Source organism: Mustela nivalis, assembly GCF_964662115.1.
Source record: "Mustela nivalis genome assembly, chromosome: 15".
In the NCBI taxonomy this organism is placed as follows: Eukaryota; Metazoa; Chordata; class Mammalia; order Carnivora; family Mustelidae; genus Mustela; species Mustela nivalis.
In genome coordinates, this window is record NC_139034.1 from 14,164,159 (window position 1) to 14,186,527 (window position 22,369).

At 41.7% G+C, this 22,369-nt stretch overlaps 1 protein-coding gene and 1 long non-coding RNA gene across 4 annotated transcripts in view; one reads left to right on the top strand and one right to left on the bottom strand.

Moving 5' to 3' along the window:
- The window catches only part of SLC46A3 (solute carrier family 46 member 3), a 20,300-nt gene extending 8,518 nt beyond the window's left edge, over positions 1 to 11,782 (bottom strand). The window contains exons 1-4 of one of the 2 annotated variants that reach the window (XM_082700958.1): positions 11,181 to 11,782; positions 10,554 to 10,766; positions 3,810 to 4,680; positions 2,067 to 2,150 (exon numbers count right to left, since the gene is read on the bottom strand). In XM_082700958.1, coding sequence (XP_082557084.1) covers positions 2,067 to 2,150; positions 3,810 to 4,680; positions 10,554 to 10,742 — 1,144 coding nt within the window. In that variant the 5' untranslated portion in view covers positions 10,743 to 10,766; positions 11,181 to 11,782. The remainder of the gene's footprint in view (positions 1 to 2,066; positions 2,151 to 3,809; positions 4,681 to 10,553; positions 10,767 to 11,180) is intronic. The other variant, XM_082700959.1, reaches the window with a different exon arrangement.
- On the top strand, positions 4,687 to 18,775 carry LOC309848952. 2 transcript variants are annotated; one of them, XR_014303371.1, is made up of 3 exons: positions 4,687 to 9,341; positions 12,726 to 12,762; positions 18,697 to 18,775. It is a non-coding gene; the product is annotated as an uncharacterized lncRNA (long non-coding RNA). The 2 variants fall into 2 exon arrangements; XR_014303372.1 differs by lacking the exon at positions 18,697 to 18,775 and adding an exon at positions 15,787 to 16,674.
- Positions 18,776 to 22,369: the final 3,594 nt, after the last annotated feature.

The window sequence follows — 22,369 nt, forward strand, 5'->3', positions numbered from 1 at the left end:
CTTGAAACCGCCTCCATTCAGAAGTGGCTGGCAAGACTGAGTGGGGAGACTGCTGCTGTCTGTCATGCTTGCTCTTCCCACGTTTGGGAGAGGGCAGTAGGCCCTGGAACATTATTCGAGAAGCACAATGTGGCTGCATGGTTAGTCCAGGCTCATAATCATAGAAAAGGGCTCATTCATTCTACCGATTTTTAGTTTTGTCTGGAATCCAAGACCACATTGACCAAGCAATTAAACCTCTAGACAGGATATACCTTTCTTCCTCTGTGTGAAATTTAGCATCACCAGATACAAAGTTCTGTGACAGTTTTCCACTCTCCATGATGTCCCCAGGATATATTCCTGTGGAGCTTCTGCAGGCTCTTGGATTAAGCCATTGTGCTTCTTCCTCACTTTGCCAAGTTTACTTCTCCATGGTAAATGGTAATGTATTTTTCTTACAAACAATGCAAATCACGTAAATACTTGTATTTGATTGGACAGAGAAGGAAAAGGCAAGCTTGAGGATCACCTTTCATAACTGGATTATGGTTCATATGTATATGTTCTCATTTTCCCCATGGTCTTAGTCTAGTAGCTGTGCTGTATGTTGATTTTTATCTGTTTAAACTTTTTTTTTACCGTAGTATATATTCTCATAGGTTGTTTCTCATTCTTCATTGAATGACAGGTCACATGTTCAAAAAACATAAACATAGCTCTGAAGAATACTGTATTTTCATATATGTGTCTTCTTTTAACTAAAACGAAAGCTCTGTTCATGTCAAGTGTGCATCTACTGTGTGTACTGTTGTACACAGCAGTGAACAATCTGTCCTGGCACATGGTAGATCTATTTAATCCATATTTGTCAAGTGAATGAATAAAAGCTTAATTCAAGAGCCCAGTTACCAATCAGCAAGTAGCATAAAGACAATACTATCTCCATGTTTTATAAGACATGAAGTTCAGTTTAATTGGGAGGAAATACTCCTCCCTATCTAACTGTGTTATTATTTTCTTATATTTCTGATCCCTTGCTACAGCTAGGCACAGTGCCATGGAAGACAGACTGGATTGTTCTAGTCCTATTATGCAATGGCTTAAATCCATTCTTGACAGAAGTTGGTCATGCGGTATGTCTGTCTGGCATAAACAGCCACACGATTACAAAGTAGGGTTTGCTTGTTGCTTAACTTCTACAAGCAGTTCAACTTGTCTAACAGTCGCCATAGATAAACTGGATTAAATAATAAGTGCAGGTTAGTTTATTTTAAAAAATTCAATAGACTTCGAAAGTCAAGTCTGTTTTTATGGTGTTCCAATTTATAATCACAAGGAGTGTGCAGGTAGTGACCAGATAAGAGGTCATCTGGGGTGGCTTTAGCTGGGAGCTTCACAGCTATACAGAGCACAGAGACTGCAAAATAATTACCCAAATCTAGTTTTCTCTCCTTTCTTATTCAAGGTAATAGGGATAGTGAAAGGCTAGTGAAACCCTATGCAGTATTTCCCCTCTCTGATTACTTGAAAGTGTATAACATTTCACGAAAATATCCCATTTTGAGGAGCGCCTAGGTGGCTCAATGGGTTAAGCCTTTGCCTTCAGTCCAGGTCATAATCTCACAGGGTCCTGGGATTGAGCAAACCCATAGAGGCAAAACCTATGGTCTAAAGGGGGAGCACAATGGGGTCACTCCACCTTTAGGCAAAAGAGTCAGGCCCTCACGGACATGAACCCAGAGCTATCTGGCTGAGAATTACAGGGGTCCTGGTACCCAAAACGTAGTCTAGAAGGGGTAGGTGTGGTGGGCTCCCAGTCAGCATCTGCCTAGCTCTGAGCACTCCTCTCTTCTTGGGGCAGGGTTTGGCCACAGCAAGCCCTCCAAAGCAGGAGACCTGGGCCAGGGGCAGCCTTGCCTTAATATAAACCTCTTCCAAACACAGAACTTACCACTTAGTTCTAAAGAAGTTCTGAGCAGGAAAAGGGCTGTAGAATATTCTGAAGAACCAAACAAAGGTCATATATAGATTTGAGTTGGTACAGATTATAAATTCATGATTTTCCTTCGGCTGATTAAACTCACCTTGTTCAGTGGAACGAACTGCTTTCGATACCATGGAGCGTAGAACAGAGAGTGGCACGATAGTGAAAAGGAACGGCAGCCTCACTGTAAGAGAAATGGTGGGAAATTACAGGCTAAATCCAAAAACCTGTGGTCAATTTTCAATGTGAAATGTTTTCTCTCTAAGCATCCTAACTCACTGCACCTAAGGACTGAAGTAACTAATTACAGACTTCTGTTTAATGAATACACAGGTAGCCTGTAGACAGACCAGTTCAAGTTTTGTTTACCCTCTTATTTCAGTGCTCAGAACAAGAGTTCAGGGAGGTTTGAGGTCCAATTCTATATAATCTGCCAGCTGGGACTGATCTACTATTTCCCTGATTATTGTAGCAAACTCTCATTTAGCGAGGTGTGACTTAGTTTTTCACATTATTTTCTGTTTCTCCTTTTTCAGACTTGGCATTCCTCCACATTCTTTTATTAGTTTGATGCACGTATTGATAAATTTGTTATCTTTCTGCTTCTTCATCTTTATGTGGAATAATTTCATGAACACAGATTGCTTCTCCTCCTACATTATGGGCCCCTAATAGTCAATAACATCTCTAGTTATATGCTAAAATAGCAATATATTATTTTTGCTGATGACTCTATAATTTTCAATGTGCTTTCACATAGATCAACTTACTTGGTCTTGGAAACGCTAAGGGAGACAGGGAGAACTGACATTTACTGAATACAAGGCATTGTGCTAAGTGCTTTACAGTGATCTCTTCTAATATTCATTATAACCTGGTGAATTCTGTGTTACTGTGCCCATATTACAGATGAGTAAATGAGGGCCTGGAGTAGTTAAGTAACTTGCCCAGATCACCTGGTACTATAAATGGATATTAAGCCCAATTCTCTTTGGTCACCCTGCTTCCCTGCAAGGTAGTCAGAGGTTGATAGTGCCTTTGTAGAAAAAGATGGAATTGGACCTTTCTCTACGTCCCACTTTATAGATCCCTTAGTTCTTTCAAATGCAGCATCTCACTCAAGGCCTACAGAAGCCACTTCTGGAACAGTTAGTTAAGAAAGAAGCCTAATTTGGCAAAAAGGGATTTATCAAAAGCCAATTCATAAAAGGATCAATTTGCAAAATCTTGTCTTTAAAGAATTTTCTTGAATATATTCAATACACATGAATTTTACAAATCTTTTGAATCTACTTTAGATAATGCTTTTTCAAATTTTTATGGAAAGTAGCTTTTTTAGCAGCTTTTTTTTTTTTTTTTAAGAGAGGGAGAGGGGCGGGTGTGGGGAGGGAGAGAGAATTTCAAGCAGACTCCCTGCTTAGCGGACAAGTGGACAGCCTGATGCCGGGCTCCATCTCATGAATCTGAGATCATGACCTGGGCCAAAGTCAAGAGTTGGATGCTCAACCATCTGAGCCGCCCAAGTGCCCCAACCTTCAGCATTTCAAGAAATATTCAAGTTGGCGAAAGCTCTTTTAAAGAATTGACTCACAAGAAGAATGTTCCTCAAAAACAATTTTTTGGCAAGTATGCAAATTTGGGAAATTGTGGTTATTCAGTGAATTGCTTTTTTAAAAAGCAAATTGGCTTTCACTTTCAGGCAAAGTGGCTTTTAACAAAATACCTTACTTGAACTAGAATGTGTTAGAGAATTTTATATTGAAAGTGTATCACCCAACAGATTAAATTCATTTGGTATAAACATAAATACATGGTAAGTTCTAAGGCTACATTTGTGACTTACCTAGAAACATCATCAACGTTGTTTTGGCAAAAGCAGTCATAACCATTCCTCCCATGGTGGTAAAGATTCCAATGAAGGTCATGTGAATGTCTTCCATACAGTAAGAAAAAAGCCATATTCCTAGGAAACTACTAAAAAATGTGACGCTACCCAAAGCTGATCCATAACCTATAAAAACTTCATTCCAGCAGAGTGGTGAATCCAATTCATAAAGGATAAAGATGGGGGAAACGCCAATTACCACAAAAAAGTAAGTCATCATTGTAAAAAGTAACAAACAGAGAAAATACCGTCGCTTACCAGAAGCATTTTTAAAAAGCATGGAAGTTCGGTAAAATAGGTTTTTAAAGCCTTCACTACATGACATGGAAACATTCTGAGATGAAGATTCTTTCACTGAATCACCAAGAAAAAATGAAATGTAAATCAAGTTAACAGTAAGAGCCATAGCAATGATTAAAAAGGACCACACGAAACCCAATTCTCTGATAAAATAGCCAGAAGACAGTCCTGTCAATCCAGTGACAAGTCCAAGTATGAAGTCGATTATAGCTATTCGAATTGTTCTTTGTTTCTGTTCTGTACATTGATCAACTATGTAGGCAAAACAGGCTCCTAAAAATGTGGTATAATTGCCACAAAGGGCACCAATGAAGGTAGATGCAATCAGAAGCTGGAATGGAAAAGCAAAATAGGAAAGCAAACAGAGCCAAATACTGGTTGCAAGAGCACCAACAGAAGACAAAATCAAAGGGAATTTTCGTCCTCGATGATCACTATGAGACAGAAGTATGAACGTAGACACCAGACCAGGAAGTAATCCACTTATGTCCATCTGCAGATTGAAAAGAGACACTTTCTTCTGAACTTCCTGCAAAGAGACAAAAAAGAAGACGATGTGTTTACACAAATATAGACAAATTCACAGAAATATTCCAGTGCATATTTTTCTTTACCTTTCTAGTAGGTCACCAATAAGGAACGTGGGTTTGATACAGCCTGAATCTTCATCCAGTTCACAAAGCAAATATCAAGAGGCAGTACAGTAATCAAAGCTCAGGTGTCATATGCAAGTACCATGGTGGGGACTTGAACTCACAAACAGAAAATTGTGTACTGGTGTGTGTCTGTCTTATATAGAGATCCACAGACCTAATACAACCACAAATAGTCATATAATGATTTTTCTGTCTTCTCTAAACAGCTTAGCACTGAGATCATGCCCACTGCTGAAAGCAAGAGCAATACCCTTTCCTGTGATAGATTTTTCTGTCTACTTAAAGGCGAATGAGTGTCACATATAAATATCATATTTGATAGACCTTTATTTAGGAAGCACTCGGTTTTGTTCTTATGTGTATCCACAAATAAGTTTCTTCTAATCTATTTCTTTACTTACTAAAAAATAAGATAAAACCCAAAGAGCAGCTTTGCACTGACTAAAGATGGTAGCATGCCATGAACCGAACTGAGGAGTAAAATAAACCTGACTCTGCCAAAGACCAAAGCCACCAGCTACACACACAGACTGAAAGACATTATAATCATTATGCTAGTTATTTGGTGGGAAGAGTTTTGGGTGGTTTAAAAGCATGTCCTGTTTGCCACTTTTCTCTGTATCTTCCAAATTTTATATAAAGAGTATGTCATTTTTCTACTAGGGATTACTAAACTCATTTTTAAAAATAGATTCATGTAATATTTAGAAAGCACCCTAAAATAGCTGATGAACCACAAAGATATCAAATACTGAAATGAATTTTTTTTTTTTTTTTAAAGAGTGAGCCTGCGTTTATTTTTATGTAGTCAAACAATGCAAGCAATTTCATATGGTCAGGGAATGTTCTGTCACTCAGACTCAAAACTTTAGTCATCATTGTTTCTGGCCTTTCCCTTCACCCAGGGCCACTAACACCCAGTGCTTCTCATGTCCTTTACCTCTTCACAGTGTGAGAGCTGCCCCTGGGAGGACAGGGTTTATAGTTTTCACCTGGACTGCCCCAGCATCTAGCTGGCTCTCTCCTCAGTGCAGTCTATGATGCCAGCCTCCTCACTTCGCACATCATACACGCTAATGGTGGGAGCGTCTTGCCAAAACACACCAGCAGCATGTCTCTAAGCTGCTCAGCCCACAGCCTGCTGGAGAAAGTTCACATTCCTCGTCTGTTACGTGAGACCACCGAGATGCAGTCCAAACCCACTCTTTTTGCAGTATCTCCACTCACCCCCCCAGGACCCTATGTTACAGGCATAGTCCATAGTCAAGTCCCACTCAGATTTCCCTGAAATGCCCAAACAGATGTAATCTCTCCTTCTGTTGAACCTTCTCGGATGGCAATTACCATTTTCCAGTTACACTCTTTGGCGTAAGGATTAAGAGCTCTGGAGTCAGATCAATCTAGATTCAGATGTCATCAGTTCTTCACATAGATCACATTAGAGTGATCCTTAAAAACAATCAGCCCATGTCACTCCTCTGCTCAAAATCCCCCAGTGGCTTTCCTTATGCAAAAATAAATCCGAATTCCTTGCCATGGTGTGGGTGGCCAGCATCATGACTTCTCTGATTTCATCTCCACTTCCTCGCTCCCCTGAGCCACGTGCCATCCCTCAAACCTCCCATGCTATTCGCCTTTGTGCCTGCTGTTCCCTCTGCCTGCTGGTCACACAGCTCACTTCCTCAATTCAAATGCCACCTCCTCAGAAGCCTTCTGACTAATCACACAATTCAGAGCAACCACACTAACCCTCACCCAGCGCTCTGTGAGCTTGTCTGGCTATATTTTCTTTAGAGACTTGCCACCCCTCAACAGGATGGATTCCTTTGATTGAACTGTGCACTGGGTGCCCTTTCCACTACAATCTAAGCTCCAGGAGGGCTGGAACCCTGTCTTCTTCACCACAGTATCACCATTCCAACAACAGTGCTTCACAGAGCGCGCCCTAGATACTAGGTGCATGGATACATGAATAAGCAAGTAAAATGAGCTTTGCGATTCGCTAGCTGTGTGTGATCTTGACCAAATCATTCATCCGATAGCTTCATCTGACAAGAGGGGTAACCTATCTTGCAGGCTCTCCTGAGAGTTACACTTCGAGTCACTCTGTCAATATAAGGCACACGGCCCAGATCTATTGCACATTAGTGCTTCATCAACTTCGGCTGTTTTCATTTTTACTAGGTCAGGCTTCCTGAGCACATCTCTGTGTCTCTATGGATATAAAAGCCAGCAAGTAAATACTTACTGAATAAAGAAGTAAATGAAACAGTTATCTTTTAATCAATTTGTCAATAAGATGTTCCAGTTTGGGATTCCTCCTCCCATTTCCACCCCTCCCCCACATCCTGGCTTCTGTCTCCTGTGTGCAAACTATACCTCTTACACTCGGAGAACAATAATTATATATTAGATAAGGGTAGACGAGAGAAATCAGAGTAAGAAGTGCTATTTCCTGTCAAGATTGAACGGAATGACAAGATAGAGACAGGTATAACTTAAGGAAAGGAGTATCAGTTTTTAAAAAGTCACAATTTCATAGGCTAAAATGTGTAATTACAATTAGGTAGAAAATAGTCCCTATCTGCTGGTAATAAGGGATTGTGTTAGTTCATAAAAGGTTTATAAATAGGGGCACCTGGGTGGCTCTGTGGGTTAAAGCCTCTGCCTTCGGCTCAGGTCATGATCCCAGGGTCCTGGGATTGAGCCCCGCATCGGGCTCTCTACTCAGCGGGGAGACTGCTTCCTCTTCTCTCTCTGCCTGCTTCTCTGCCTACTTGTGATCTCTATCTGTCAAATAAATAAATAAAATCTTTGAAAAAAATTCTTTAAAAAAAAAAAAGGTTTATAAATAAATTACTGAACAAGAACAACTTCATGATCTGGTTAATGCTGTTTGTCCCTCCAAACAGCAGGGTCCCTATCTTGAGAGTACCTGAAGAGAACAGACCACAATGGTCAGTTTAATACCTCAAAACCAGTCAGTTAATCTGGGAAGGGGCTTAAAAATTCCTTCCTCTGCAAAAGTCAACAAACATGCCTAGAATCCCTACCTCTTCTCCCTCAGCCAAGAATTTCCTTCCCAGAGACTTGCCATTTTGTTAAGACATCCTTTAGAGACTAATCTTATCCAAGAGAAGTATGTGGGTGTACCTTATAGTCGCAAGACTCAGAAAACTCAAAGTTTTGAAAAACAGATTAGATCAATATTTATAGGGACATGTATGTGTGTGAGTGTATCTATCTATCTATATCTCAATCCCAATGGATTGAAAAATAAAACTTCTATTCATACAGACTTTCAAAATGTTAAGTGAAATAGCCCAGTTTATTCTTCATATCTGAACCCTGAAATGTATATTATTATCTTGCATTCCAATACATGTGCCCATGTGTATATTTTATAGAAGGATAAATAAATAACAGTATAACAGTAAGAAGTTCAATACATTATTGTGTTATGCACTCTTCTTATAAGTAATTGGTCTTTTGGGGGAGTGGCAAAGAAAAACCTGAACCCCCCCCAAAATAATTTATTTTATTAGGGCCTGACCCTGTATTATGAAATTTTGTTTTTAGGGTTATAAGAACAGTTCTCAAACTCCTAAACTTCTTTTAGTCAGCAAGTGGTCAGCACCCACCAAGGAGAGCTGGGAATTGAGAAGGACACTCATAAAACAGGGAGCATTTGTCCTTGGATTTAAAGGTAAAAGAATATCCTTTTCTTTTTTTAAGCTTTTATTTATTTGAGAGAGAGAGAACACAAGTGGGGGGCGGAGGGAGAGGGAGAAGCAGACTTCCCGCTGAGCAAGGGCTGGATCCCAGGACTCTGAGATCATGTCCTGAGCCAAAAGCAGATGCTTAACTGACCAAGCCACCCAGCCGCCTGAGGTAAGAGAATATTCTTATACTGAGCAGAAGCAGGGTCCAGAAAAGGGGCCAGAAGGAACTGCTGAAGGTGATGGTGGTGTCTCCTGGGAAGCAGAAGTGTTCCTCCTTCCTGAGGAGCTAATGGTGAGTGGCCCACCTGACCTGTCTTGGTTATGGGTGGAGACGGTGGCGCTTTCTAGTTCCCCAGTCTAAGAAAAAGCACTTGTAGCTCTAGAGCACTGACTTTAAGGGAGGGGATCTAGAGCAGTATGTTCTCTTGAATACTAGCCTAATTAAAAACAATTAATAAAATAACAACTTAAACGCTCAGCAAAAATCTTTAAGATGAGACCACTGCTCTGGGCTGTGGGGGGGCTCTCAGCAACTAGGTAAGGCAAGCAGGGCCCAATAGTCATGTGACCTGCACAGTCACAGAGGCCACCAAGGTGACTGAACCACAGCCTGTCTCCCTTTACTCTAGGAGGGCCAGGATGGGAGATTTTTTCCAGACATTCATGTCCTCTTCCCCTTTGTCCCTCCCATTGCTCCTGGGTATCTGTTGAAGGAAAGCACAGAATCCAATATAGAAACTGATGAGACTTTTGAACCTTTTCACTCCCTGGGAATGATAAACATTCTTGAAGTCAGGAGACAAAACCATGAGGTAAGACCCTTGGCCCTTCTATTTCTATGACCTCACTTTAGGCCAGAACCTTGATGTCTGCATGGCTTCCCAGTAATTATCAGTTCCAAGAAAATTTCTCCCATGGAAAAGAGAAAATGAGGAACAGCAGAAGCTGTGCCAAACAGCCAGGCCTCAGTCCAGTGAGGTTATACCTGACACCTTGGGGAACACCTCCGGAAATGCTAGAGCCTTCCTTCTAGGCCCTTTGCCACTTTTTCCAGGCCTCAGACTCACCTTCCAGTCAAACCTGAATTCTCTTCTGCTGAGGAGAAAATCTTGGGGCCAGCTGGCAGGTGATCTGAATTCCCTTAAATTCTTCTTGTTCTTTGATTTGGGAAGGCTCTCTTTTGCCATTACTAAATATCCTCTAGGGGAACAGTTCAACGTTTGTAAGTGTGGTCTGCTTTTAAGGCTTTCTTGGGGCGGATTCCAAATCTGAATGCATCACCTTTGCATCTGGACACTGGCAGACTTTGATAAAAACTGTCTGAGGGAGCAGGAGAATGGCTATGTACCTCCTTTTTAAATAAAAATTTGGGGGAGGAGGCTAGAGAGACAGAAGGAAAGGCTCTGTAATGTCTGGCTAAACATTTTCAGTACCCTCAGCACCAAAGTGAGTGCTCTCCTCCACAGATAACCTCATCTTCAACATTTGAGAGTCAGAGATGATCTGGTAAGAGTAAATGAGGAATGACATATGCTGCCTTCTGACCAGCCCATGATGGACACTGGCCCCAAGGCCCACAGTGTTCAGTGATAGGCTACATTCCGAGGGTCATTGAAAACTGGGTCATGTAAAGAGGAAAGGCAGAAGCACCCTGTTTGACTCCACTGAGGCCACCCAGTATTCCTTCCACCTGGCCTTGGTCCAACCTTCAGGCTTTTTGGGGGCTGGGGGTGGTGGTGGAGGGAGAAGGGGACAGCTACTGGGGAGATGAGATTAGGATGAAATTTTCTCAGAAAACAGCCAATGTCACAGAAGAAGGGGGTTTTACTTAGAAGAAGAAGCAGATCCAAGGTGTCATGAAACTTCAAACAGGAGAACTGAATAAAGGCTCTTGACTTGGGATTTTAGAGTTTTGAGATGACTCTTGAGAGATCAACGAATGATGAGCACAATGCCCTCTTTCACTGAAAACCCCATTACACATTCCCCTTTTATTACACTTCAGGGATAGCTTAATTTCTTACCTCCTGGAATGCGAAAATGGGGCTGCTTTTGTTTTTTCCACACTCAGAAGTATTGCTATCAGATACAAAACTGTAGTTGCCTGTATCTTCCCATATTCTCCTATACACATATTGTGTTGTCAGTGGAGAGGTCAAAGTCATAGCAAATGCACTAAGGCAAATGGCAGGTTCTACAAAGAAAATCTTCATATTGCCTGGGTAGGTAGCTGAATTCTATGAAAAAGAACGGGGATGTTAGAGGAATTTTGTGGAGTAAACAGGCAAACTAGGGAGTAGAAAGCAGTAAGCACTTCCTAAGAGATTAATTTTTACTTTGGAATAGGGTAGCAGTAAACCTCAGACTGTCGTACTTACTATTTTTAAGAGTTAGGACCTTTTAGGACTCATGCCACCTTAAAATAGTTTTAATAAGTTGTCACTCATTTTCATTTGGAATAATCTCACTACAGTCCCCACACTGTATACTGCCAGCCGGTTTTCATAAGGGAAACAGCGAGGTTCCTCTGAGATCACGACAGTTGCGCAACTGTTATTGTTATTTTGCGGCTCGTTAACAGGACAGGAAGGGGGCCTTTAAAAAGCAGCTCTCTATCGTAAAGGGATTTTTTTTCTCTCGTTTAAACTCACCCCACGGTTACAGTCTTCCTGCCAGGTTAGAAGCAGGTCCGGTCATTTTGGGGGCCCGGGCTCTCGGGGGGCTGTCTTCTCTTTGGGGGGTGTTCTGTGCTCCCAGGGCACCCCCCAGCAGCAAATGCTCCCGAGGCCGAGGCAGCCCGGGACGCCCCGGGGACACTGACCGCCGTCTGGGTGGGGCGCCGGATCGGCACCGCCGCGCAGGGACGGGGAGGGGAATTTCCGTTGAATTCGACCAAATGCACCTGTCGGGGAAACTCAAGCTCTCATTCTAAAGCAAACCACTGAAAGCGCACTCCTGCGTCCAGAGTGGCCTCGGCGACAGTTCTCTGCGCAGCCGTCGCTCAGCTCCTCGGTGGCCCTGCGGACTCGGTCCCAGGGAGCTGCGGGAGGCACCGGCGGCTGCTCTCTGCGCCGTCCGTAGTCTGTCCGGGGGCCGGCGGGTGGGTCTGTGGGTCCACAGCCGGTCCTGTGCGCGGTAAAGACTTGCCCCAGCCCGCCGACCACCACCGCCCGCGGTGAAGGCGGGGCCGCTGGGGTGCCGGCGTTGCCGCCGGCGTTGCTGTCACTGTCCCGCCAGGCTCTCCTGCTATTGGGCCCCGTGGCTGGCGCCCTCGCGGGGATTGGTCCGCTCAACGTCACTCTCGTGAGCCCGGCCCCAGAGGCCCAGGCTGATCCCGCGTCTCCCGGCTGCAGGCTCCCGGCTGCTGGCAGCTGGGCAGCTCCAGCGGCTCCCTGCAGGGCTCTGCAATGGGAAAACGTCTCTGGGCCGGGATATCGTTTTTCACATAGACCAGTTGCAAAAGTAACAAGTTTGGGGTGCAGTTCTCCGTAGCATCCGGGTCGCAGGGCAAGTACCCTAAGAAACGCCGAAGATGGGGAGCTCCCATGGAGGGTAGGGGAAAGAGAGTGCTCCTCGCAAAGGGTCTGAAATATGGTCTCTGGCTTTTCCGGGTGGTGTGAGCTGGCGCAAATTATTTCATGTCCTTGGACCTCCATTTCTTTATCAACTGGGCGTTACAATCCCACACCTAATGAGGGTTTCTGATGAAACCCTCAACATGTGTGTGTACAACATAGCCCTGGAGCAAAGGAGGGACTGGGCATGTCTTCCAACAAGCCCACCAGAACACACCTGAAGTTCGATTAGTTCTGGTGAGGAGGAGACAGGCATAATGGGGGAACAATGGGGTATCTCAGTAACGGTGTTAGAATTGGTTAGGGAATTTGGGCTTGTGACTGTGGAAAGCGTTCAAGAAGGCGAAGCCTGGCACTGTATTGGATGCTGTCAAGAACTGGGGATGATTCTATGATTGGGTATCTTTAATCCTTAGTAAGAAGTAGTGAACACTAGTTGGAGGTTAAAGCCATAACTGATGAAGAAGCAGCTTGTAGTAGACAGTTTGGGTCATTTTTGTAGTTTAAGCAATGTTCCTGGTCTGTGTTCAGACAAGATTGTGGAGTGGTTTTGTTTTTTTCTTGACCATGGTGATTGAATGGCTTTGATGTTATTCTGTGAAATCTTTTTTTAGTCCACAGAACGTGGTGGTCCGGAGGAGCTCATAGCAACATCGAGGTCAGTATCCAGAGGTCAGAGCTCTCTTCCTTCATGCTAAGTAAATGCTAGTTAAGTCCCTAGAATGTTGAGTAGGAAGTCTTAGATTTGAATCCTGATTGCTACTTGTAACTTTGGACCTGCCACTTCTCAGCTTCTTCAAGTGAGCATTTATGAAGCTCTTGTCATGAGTGTGAAACAGGGAGGCATGGGTGTTGGTTGGAGAGAAGGTACACAAAGATGAAGAGAACACAGTTTCCTAGGAAGACAGATTATATTTTAAAATTGCAGTACACTGTACTAAGTGCTAAATTAGGGGCACATTAGAAGTGGGATGGGCAGGGAGAGCAGTCGATTGACCAAGGAGTGTTGGTCCAGAAGGGAGAGGTAGAGATCTGATGACTTTCCAAGATCACAAGAGAGAAGAAATGAAATAACCTATGCAAAAATGCTTTTCAGAATTGTAAAGCACAGCATAATCTCATTCTCCCACTAAAATATCTATTTTTCATGCTAGCCATATCCACTTCCTAATGGTTTTAGCCCACTTAGACCCTCTTGTTAAAATAGGAGGAAAATGACCACTTCAGGTGATTGGTCTATAAAATCAAGCAGGTCAAGGTCATGCCCCAAATCTCAGTATCTTAAAACAACAAAGGTATATCTCTTGATCTTCCTGTCCATCTTCAGTCACTGGAAAACTTTACTCCTTATCACTTTTACTCATGGACACAGATTGATGAAGCCATCATCTTAACATCATCACTGGCATCAAGGCAGAGAAAACAGAATATGGTGAATCTGATACCAGCTTTTACAGATTTCCCTGGAAATGATACATACCACTTCTGCTCACATTTGATTGATCCAAACAAGCCACAGGGCCATGTGAAAAAGTGAAAACCTATCATAGACTCAGAAAGAGGAAGTAATGTCAGCAATTAGCTCTAAATGCGGTCCTTGTCCCCAAGGCTGTGATTTCTCATGAAAATCAAGAGAAAGGAAAAGGCATTTAAGAGATACTCTGTCTTATGGGCAGGAACAATTAGCAGGCAATGTACTTCCATACTTTGCTCTCCCTGCCCTTACACGTGAAGAGAGCCAGGCCTTCTTAATTTACTCTCCACTGCATATGTCAATGTGATAATTTTTGTTATGTGAGCCTTTTTCCTCCTCCCCCCCAAATAATATAAAGTGCTTGAGTGTGTATTAAGCTAAAAAACATTTACCAACTCTCAGTTGGAATCTGTCACTCTACTAGGTGCTGAGGATGAAACAAAAAAAGTTAACACACCCTAGTTAATTACCAAAGAAATGCTCATTTATTTTTTAGGAAAGATGAAAATATATGAAAGGAGTAAAAATGATTCAAAATGAAGTCTATGGATATCATCACAGACCAGTAATTGTTATTCACCTACTGCTGTTGTTGCCCCTCATGGGTTCCCACTCAAGCCTTCTTAAAGACAGAAATCAAAAATAAGGTCTAGGCATGAAAGGAGGAGTGTCCATGGATTGGGCATAATCTCCCTGGCCGTGTTCTGAAACACAAGTCACCTGGTCTCCAGGAGGATTTTGAATTTTTGTGTTTTCAGTTCAGTGAACCAAAGAAATTTTAATGTAAGCATATTCTGAAATTGACACTTGAAATCATGTGCATTTGTATTTCTGCTTATGATCACATTGGGTCCAACAAGAAGTACGTTAATAATGTCAGACTCAAGAGAAAAGAAGTGAACTAAATATATAAATGATTTGCCCAAGCTAAGTAGAGACCAGAGTATGTACTATCATGTTGTTCAAAATGTTTTCATAGTATTCTGGGAAAAAGTGTGGGAGAATTGGGTCATTACCTGATATGTGAATAGATATACCAAACTCAGAAGAACCCATGCTGTACAGGGCAGTGCCATAGAAAAGTGGCAAAACCAAAACAGAATATTTTAAGTGGAAAGTAGCTTTTTCACTTCTGGTAAAATCAGCAGAGTAAGATGTGATGAAATGACCTTCATTTTACCGATTACTACTTAGCAGGTGATTGTCAGTACTGTGCTGATAAAAGTCTAATTATACAACTCCAAGCACAAATTGTTGAAAGGGAATGTAATCCAATCATATAACCTTGATCAATAACATGCCAAAACAGACCTGAATAAGTTTTATATATCCGAGAAATTTATAACCTGACTTCAGTCCTTGGCTTCTTGACCTCTGTTATCTCGGATGCTGTAGAACAAATTCCTTCTTGAAATCTTTTCTCCTTTTGGGATCCATGACACATTTGTATCTTTCTACCACCCTAAGAGCTTCTTCTCAGCTTCCTTGGTGGGCTTGCTTTTCAAACTGTTCTATACGTCCAGTTCCTCAGATCTTCTCTGCATTCGTCACATCCTCACTTGTGACTCAACTACCAAGACAGCCATCACCGCCAAATCTCAAGCTCATCTGCTGCTCTTGAACTTGACACCCAGAGTTTCCACCTGCTATTTTAAAGAGCCACTGCATAGATTTAAATGTCCAAAACAGATATTCTCTTCTTGAAAATCTTAACAAAGGGACTAAGGATTTCCCTAATCAGTCAGAAATCCTGGCTCTTTCCCTTTGGTGTTTCAAGTTATGGTAACCCTTTTGATGTGCTGGGATGGTTCAGAAGAAGCTAAGTGTTAGAAATGGACAATAATGGCCCTCAAGAAGAAATCCACCATAATGGTGATAGTGTTGGTAGAGGTGGAGGGAAAGGGGTGGGCTGGAAAGCCAGGGCAATGCCGGGGCCTGTCTGATCTTAGGGGAAGGTCAATTGAGAACAAAGTAATGGTGTTATATCCTGTTCTCACTCACCATCTTGGACCTTGGGGTTCCGTAAGAAAAATGGTTATTTTTCTGTTAATGAAAATATTTGTCACTTTAGTTGTAATTGGGTCTGTGCAGTGACTGGAGTCCTTAGGTGTGACAGCTGGTTGTACTGTTTTCTGTACCAGCCTCACAAAAACAGAAGTGAGAAACTTAGGCAGTCAGATCAGACTTCTCAATTTTTTTTTTTTTCAGCATAACAGAAGTAAACAAGACTGACTCATTTGGACAAAGTATGCATGCAAGAGGTCTTACTTTCCAAGGAAGGGAGCGCTCAGAGAATAATGAATAGGTTTCTTGTAAATCAAATTTCCTTTATTTATGTGGTAACTTAAGCATGGCTTTATTTTTCAGTCATAGCAGGTGAAATAGGGTATATATGAAAGCTTCTAGAACACAGTCTGACAGTTGGTGGGTGTTCAGTGATGTTTGGATTTGAATCTAAACCTTGTTTAATAAGACACACATATTACCATGTTTGAGAAATTATAGGGAAGAACCCGGTGACTGCTTCCAGTTGGCATTTCCTTTTGCGACCCCACAGAGCAACTGCCATCTTCCTCTCTTAAGAGGAGTCCCATTTTTAGTGAGGTTGGATATGGGAAGGATTTGGAGTCAGCAGAGTCAGTTAAATTCATGCATGTGTGACTCCATGTTTTTAGGATTATTCCTCCTCCTGTGTCCAGCTTCTTCCCTCAGGCCCCCATAGTTTCTCATCTACATTGCTGCAACAGATTCTTACTCAAGCACTCCATCTCTACTCTATTCTACACACAGCAACAAAGCACGGTCATCTTAAGATAGATGAAGGATCACACCATCTTCTTGCCTGAAACTCTTCAGTGGCTTCCCATTGAATCTGAACAAAGCTTACCCTCCTTGCTGTACCCTGCAAGGCCCCAAATGATCTGGCCACTATCCATCTCTGTGCCCTTGAACTCCCTCCTACCATCAGGGTTATCACACGTCTCCTTTAGGTGTTAACTTGAATGTCATCCTAGGGAAGTCCTCTTTGAGCATCCTGCCCAACTAGTAAAGTGTGTTCTCTTCTGCTATGCTCCAATTCAACAGATTCTTGTTTAAGACTTCACATTCGGTATTATGATATAATGAATATATATATTATATAATAAATATATATTAATATATTATATAATAAATATATATTTATTATATCATTTATTATATTAAAAATATAATATAATATAATAAATATAAATAAATATTTATTTATTTGTATGTTTCTCTCTTTTTTTTTTTTTGGTCATCTATTCCTTGCACTAGAATTGCAAGCACAGAACCATGACTGACTCATGCAAGACTGTCCACATCTACAGCAGTGGTGGGAACTCAGTAAATCTTTGTCAAATGAATGAAATGAGATGATTTTGTTCAGTGTTCCCAGAATCTGCCCTTGTGAACCACAGAGAATAATTATCTGATATATTTATTTTTCTAAGGGACTGAGTTTATGACCGCATGCTTTCTTGCTGAATCACTTAAAAGAAATATGTACCAGAGGACTCAGCAAACTGTGGTTACAAACAATATTCAAGCATATTATGTAATTATGACAGAAATGAAAAGGTTTTATTCATAAAACCAGTCTAAAATGTGTAACTTCAAAACTAATTGTAATTCTATCTTAAATGTTATTCTTTACCAGAAAAAGAGGGGGGAAAAATGTTCATTTCCACTAGTAATCAAATATACTCATCTTAGGATAATTAAAATGTCAACTTCCACATTCAAAATAGGCAAAGGTTTTATTTTTAAGATAAAATTCATCTAACCAGTCTGAGGCAAAAGGAACACACTGTTGTACACTGTTGATGAAAGGTCAATGGCTAGAGTTCTTTTTTTTTTTCCAGAAAAATCATTTAACAAAATTCACTGAAATCCTTAATGTTTTAGATCCACATTATCTGCCAGCAAGTTCTATTCATAAAATAATAATAAATTGATAGAGAAATTTAGCTTCTTGGATTTTTACAAGGTTGTTCATAATTTGAAAAGTCCCAAATATATAATACTATGCAACTATTACTATGTTGTTTGAATAAAATAATAGAGGAATAGTGCATATATATAATGGTGTATATAGAAAGGCTAGTACAGTGTGTATACATATGTGTGTATAAGTATATATATATATTTAATATATTTATTACATATATAAATTTAATTTATATTTATATTATTTATATATATTTATTTACATGAAATATATATTTATATTTATACATATTTAATTACATGGAAATTTTTTTATACTATAGCATTGAGACAAAAAGGAAATTAAAAGGAGTATATTACAATTTTCCATAAAAAATGTAAGTATACATGTAAATGTAGAGAAAAAAGCCCATAACATAACATACCAAGTGTTTATAGCAATTATCTCTGAATGATAGGCTTACTAACAATTTTTATTATGTATTCAGTATCACAGATGGTGTAATTTTCTGCATTCTCCACATTTTCAACAATGAGCACGTACTCTTTTGTAATCAGAATTTATTTTTTTAAGAATTTATTGAAAAAGAAATGAGAGGGAAATTATTCTAAAAAAAACAAAACATGCAAAAATCACCTACATTTGTTACAAAGCTTTATGAAAAAAAAGCCCTCAGAACTCTCAAAAGTTGATTTGTTTCCAAGAAGTACTATAGCTTCAGAGTTGAATCAGCAACCACAGGGCAAACTGACATCCCAGGCCTGTCGCAGGTGACCCAGGATAAGACAGGATGGAAGCCAACTCCTGACAGGCAATCAAGAGTTCTTTCTCCAGAAAAGTTTCTCGAGAATGAGAACTACCTATTGTGAAATGAATGGAGCAGCCAGGGTGAACTTTCAGGTTGCCTAGGTCAACCTCTTGAAAACTAGAAGCACACAACAGTGGAGACTCCAAGAATGTGAAACCCTCTAGTCCACACTTTTAAGTCTACCCGTAAGACAACTGAAGCCCAAGTGAGTGACTGTGTTATTCTTCCCACACTGTGTTTGCTGTTTGGTGGTGCTGTGCTCGCAGAGAGGTGGGAAGGATCCTCCTGGGAATTCCCACCCTGCTGCTGAAGGTCCTTCCTCAATTATTTTTTTAAACAGAAAATGAATGGAGTTTTAAAGGAGGAGTGTAGAAGGCATTTAAGAAGTTTAAGAAGGAGCTGCCAGAGGAGAGCCTCCCCCCCATGCCTGTGCCCCCGGAGGTGAAGTGTACTGTCTTATCTTTCCAGTCCGAGGCTGCTCCCAGGTCCCTCAGATCTTACCACGGTGGCCTCCAGGCCGCTGCACTCCAGAGGTTACAAAAACAGGGCAGTCACACCACCTTGGCTGACACTGATGGGGGCGGGGGGGCGCACCCATGGGTATCTTCAAATGAAAGGAGATATGAAAAAGTTGTCTTGCCAGCATTCACACCAATCCTGAGCTCCTGGATTATGGTTTACTTTATTTCGTCCCCCCCCCATAACTCTGATAATAGATTTGTAAAGTGCAGAAAGATAACCAGAGCAAGTATTCAGAACTAAGCAGAACTCTCTGTTACTGTTCTTTAAGATTGTATTTATTTATTAGAGGGAGGGAGAGAGAGAGAGCACGAGCAGGGGTGGCAGGGAGAAAGAGCAGAGGGAGAGGGAGAAGCAGATTTCCCACTGAGCAGGAAGCCCAAGGTAGGCCAGGGCTCCAACTGGGCACTTGGGGATCATAACCTGAGCCCAAGTCAGACGCTTAACCGACTGAGCCACCTAGGCGCTCTGCAAAAATCTCTAACTTAAGGGTTTTGTTTTTGTTTTTTAATTTCCCTTTCGCAAATATCTGCTACCCCACTATATTCCCCATCTAGTGTTCCACTTCTCACACCAGCCAGATGCAGGCTTCATCCTCTCTTTAATACATTCCCTCCACAAATGCTTATTCACACCTTTTACCGTGCTTATTCATTCAAGAGGAATGTACTGAGGGAGTTCTGGTTTCAGCTCCAATGTGTAAAGAGGCTGCAAGTCATCACTCCCATCCTTAGAGCAAAAACAGCTGAACAAGCTGAAAATGTCTTCTCTTGAACCCAGCAGAGCTGGAGGTCAGAGGGCAGAGCTACAACCCACAGTCTGGAGAGACAGGCCAATCCAGAGTTGCAACCAAGATCTTATCTGTAAGGAAGACACTAGAGCCATAAACTGGTGGGAACACTTAACTGACTGTTCAGATAAATTCCTGGAGGCCCGGTATAGTCTGGCCTTATGGGGGGGGGGTTATCTCCAAAAACCTCACCAGGTTTTCAGGATGAAAAGCCAAAAATGATCCCCATATGGCTCTGGCAGAGGAAGGGGAGTATTTACCATTTAAAATTATGCCTAGGGGCACTTGAGTGGCTCAGTCGTTAAGTGCCCCATTTCAGATTTCAGCTCCTGGCTCCTGGGATCAGAGCCCAGCATCAGCACACTCAGCAGGGAGTCTGCTTCTCCCTCTCCTTTTACCTTTTCCTCTGTCCCTCCCTCCACTCGCGCTCTCTTTCTCTCTCTCAAATGCATAAATTAAAAAAATATATATATGTCCAGAGTATTCTTATAACAAAGGCCTACCTTATAAGGAAAGGGATTGTCCTCCCTGGAGAAGGGCATTTCCCCGCCTCCAGCCCCCTCTGGCCTTCCTGTCTCACCTGAGGGAAGCAAAAAAAAAATTAATACTTGCGATGGTCACAGCCTAGAAACACAGGTCCACTTAAGGACTGATGATATTTAATTGCAAGATTACATAAGAACATTTCCCTTTGCCCACACTTGACCAGCACCAGCAGAGCTCCAGTAAAACAGAAGTGGATCGTAACTGAAAGAGCTATAAGGCACAGACCCTATATACTTTGAGGCTTCTGGCACCTGCAGCTATAACAGAGATTAAAGACCGCCTAAAACCCTCGCTGGATTAACAGAAGAGCTCTTACCAAAGGCCTGTTGATGTCAGTTCCTATTACCTAACACATCACATGATTTTCAGCAAAAAAATTGCAAGCAAAAACACAATCTGAAGCACATCAGAACCAGATGCAAGTATGGCAGAGATTTTGGAATTATTGGGCCAGCAATTTAAAATACTTATGATAAATATTTTAAGAGCTATTTGGGGAAAAGTAGACAACTTGCAAGAACAGTTGAGTCAGGAAAGCAGCAAGATGGAAACTCTAAGAAAGCACTGGAAGAAAATGCTAGAAATAAAAAACACTGTAACAGAAATGAAGAGTGCCTTTGATGGACTCCACAATAGACTGAACATGGCCAAGAAAAGAACCATTGCACTTAAAGGCAGATCCAAATGTACTGATTGCCTCTGTGTGTTAGACACTGCGTTGGGCAGTGATGAACAAGACAAGTGGCCTGTGTCCTTCTAGAGGTGCCCTGCTTACTGCAAGCAGAGAGTTCAGAATACCTCCTTTCATCTCAAGTCTGTCCTATTCTTCCCATCTTTGCCATCTGCTGCCCTCCCCATTGTGGCCTTTGCCTTTTTGAAATCTCCCAGATGACTTGGACTTTCACATTTGGTTTTCTTACCTTTCAGTCCTGCTCTATTCCTATTAATTCTTGGCCCTATCGCCAGAAAAAAATCAATTTCAGATATAAAACTGGCTGCTTTCTCTGTAATGTAGTGGTTGTAGGTTGCTGTTGGGATAAAGTCCAAATACAGCTTCAACTTTTACCACTCCATACCTAGAGTTTCATGTATTTAATGTTCTGATCTGCCAAGTTCCCTCCACTTAATAGAATGTCCCTCCTCTTCCCTTTTCTGCTTCGCCAAGGCATCTCATTTATCCTTTAAGATTCAGTTCAGGAATCAGTGGCCACAACGAAATCTTCCTTCCTCTCCCCATGTATCAGTTAGGTACCTTTTCTATTTACCGTAGCACTTACCACTCTGTATCATAATCCTCTGTTTTCTTGACTGTTCTACCCTGGACTAGGCTGTAGTTCTTTAAGGATAGGGGTCATGTCTTAATAGGCCATGTTTTCCAAACACCTATTTGGGGCTATAAAGGCAACCAGTAAACATCTAATGGATGAATGAATGAATGAATGCAGAAGGTTTTACAGCAGGAAAGAAATAGGTAAATACAAGAAACCAAACTACAATAGGCATTTGGCTTAAAAACCCACTTCCCGGGTGTTTTAGTGAGGATTCCTGGTTACAGATAATACAAGTTGACTCCAGTTCACTTAAGCAGAGATGGAATTTTCTAGAGGGCTATGAGCTCACAGACTCAATAGGAAGCCTGCAGAGTCATGGAAAAGACCAAGCCAAGAACTTGGCACAGGCATGGTCCGCTGAGAACTGAGGTTGGCGTAGCTGTCTTGGCACATTGGCTGCAGTGTTCCTCTACTGGCACAGCCACTGCCAACAATCACAAATTGATGACTTAGTACCTCTTTCAAGATTCAGAGTCTCCGAGGGAGAATCTGACTTGTCACACTTGGGTGAGGTGTCCATAATGCAGCTTTTGGGGATGGGAAAAGGGAATAGCTTCTCTTCAGTTTCATAGGAATGGTGTTCCCATGCTGAGTAGCACAAGTAACAAAATGGCGACTGCAGATTTTCCTGGAAAGCTACATGTCATAGCAAAGCTAGGGCTGTCATAACAAAGGACTACAAACTGGATGACTTACACTAACAGAAAATTATTTAACCTCACAATTCTGGAGGCTAGAAGTCGGAGATCAAGGTGTTGGCAGGGTTGGTTTCTTTTGAAAAATGCCCTTCTCTTGGTTTCTGGTGGTCACTGGCAATTCTTGGCATC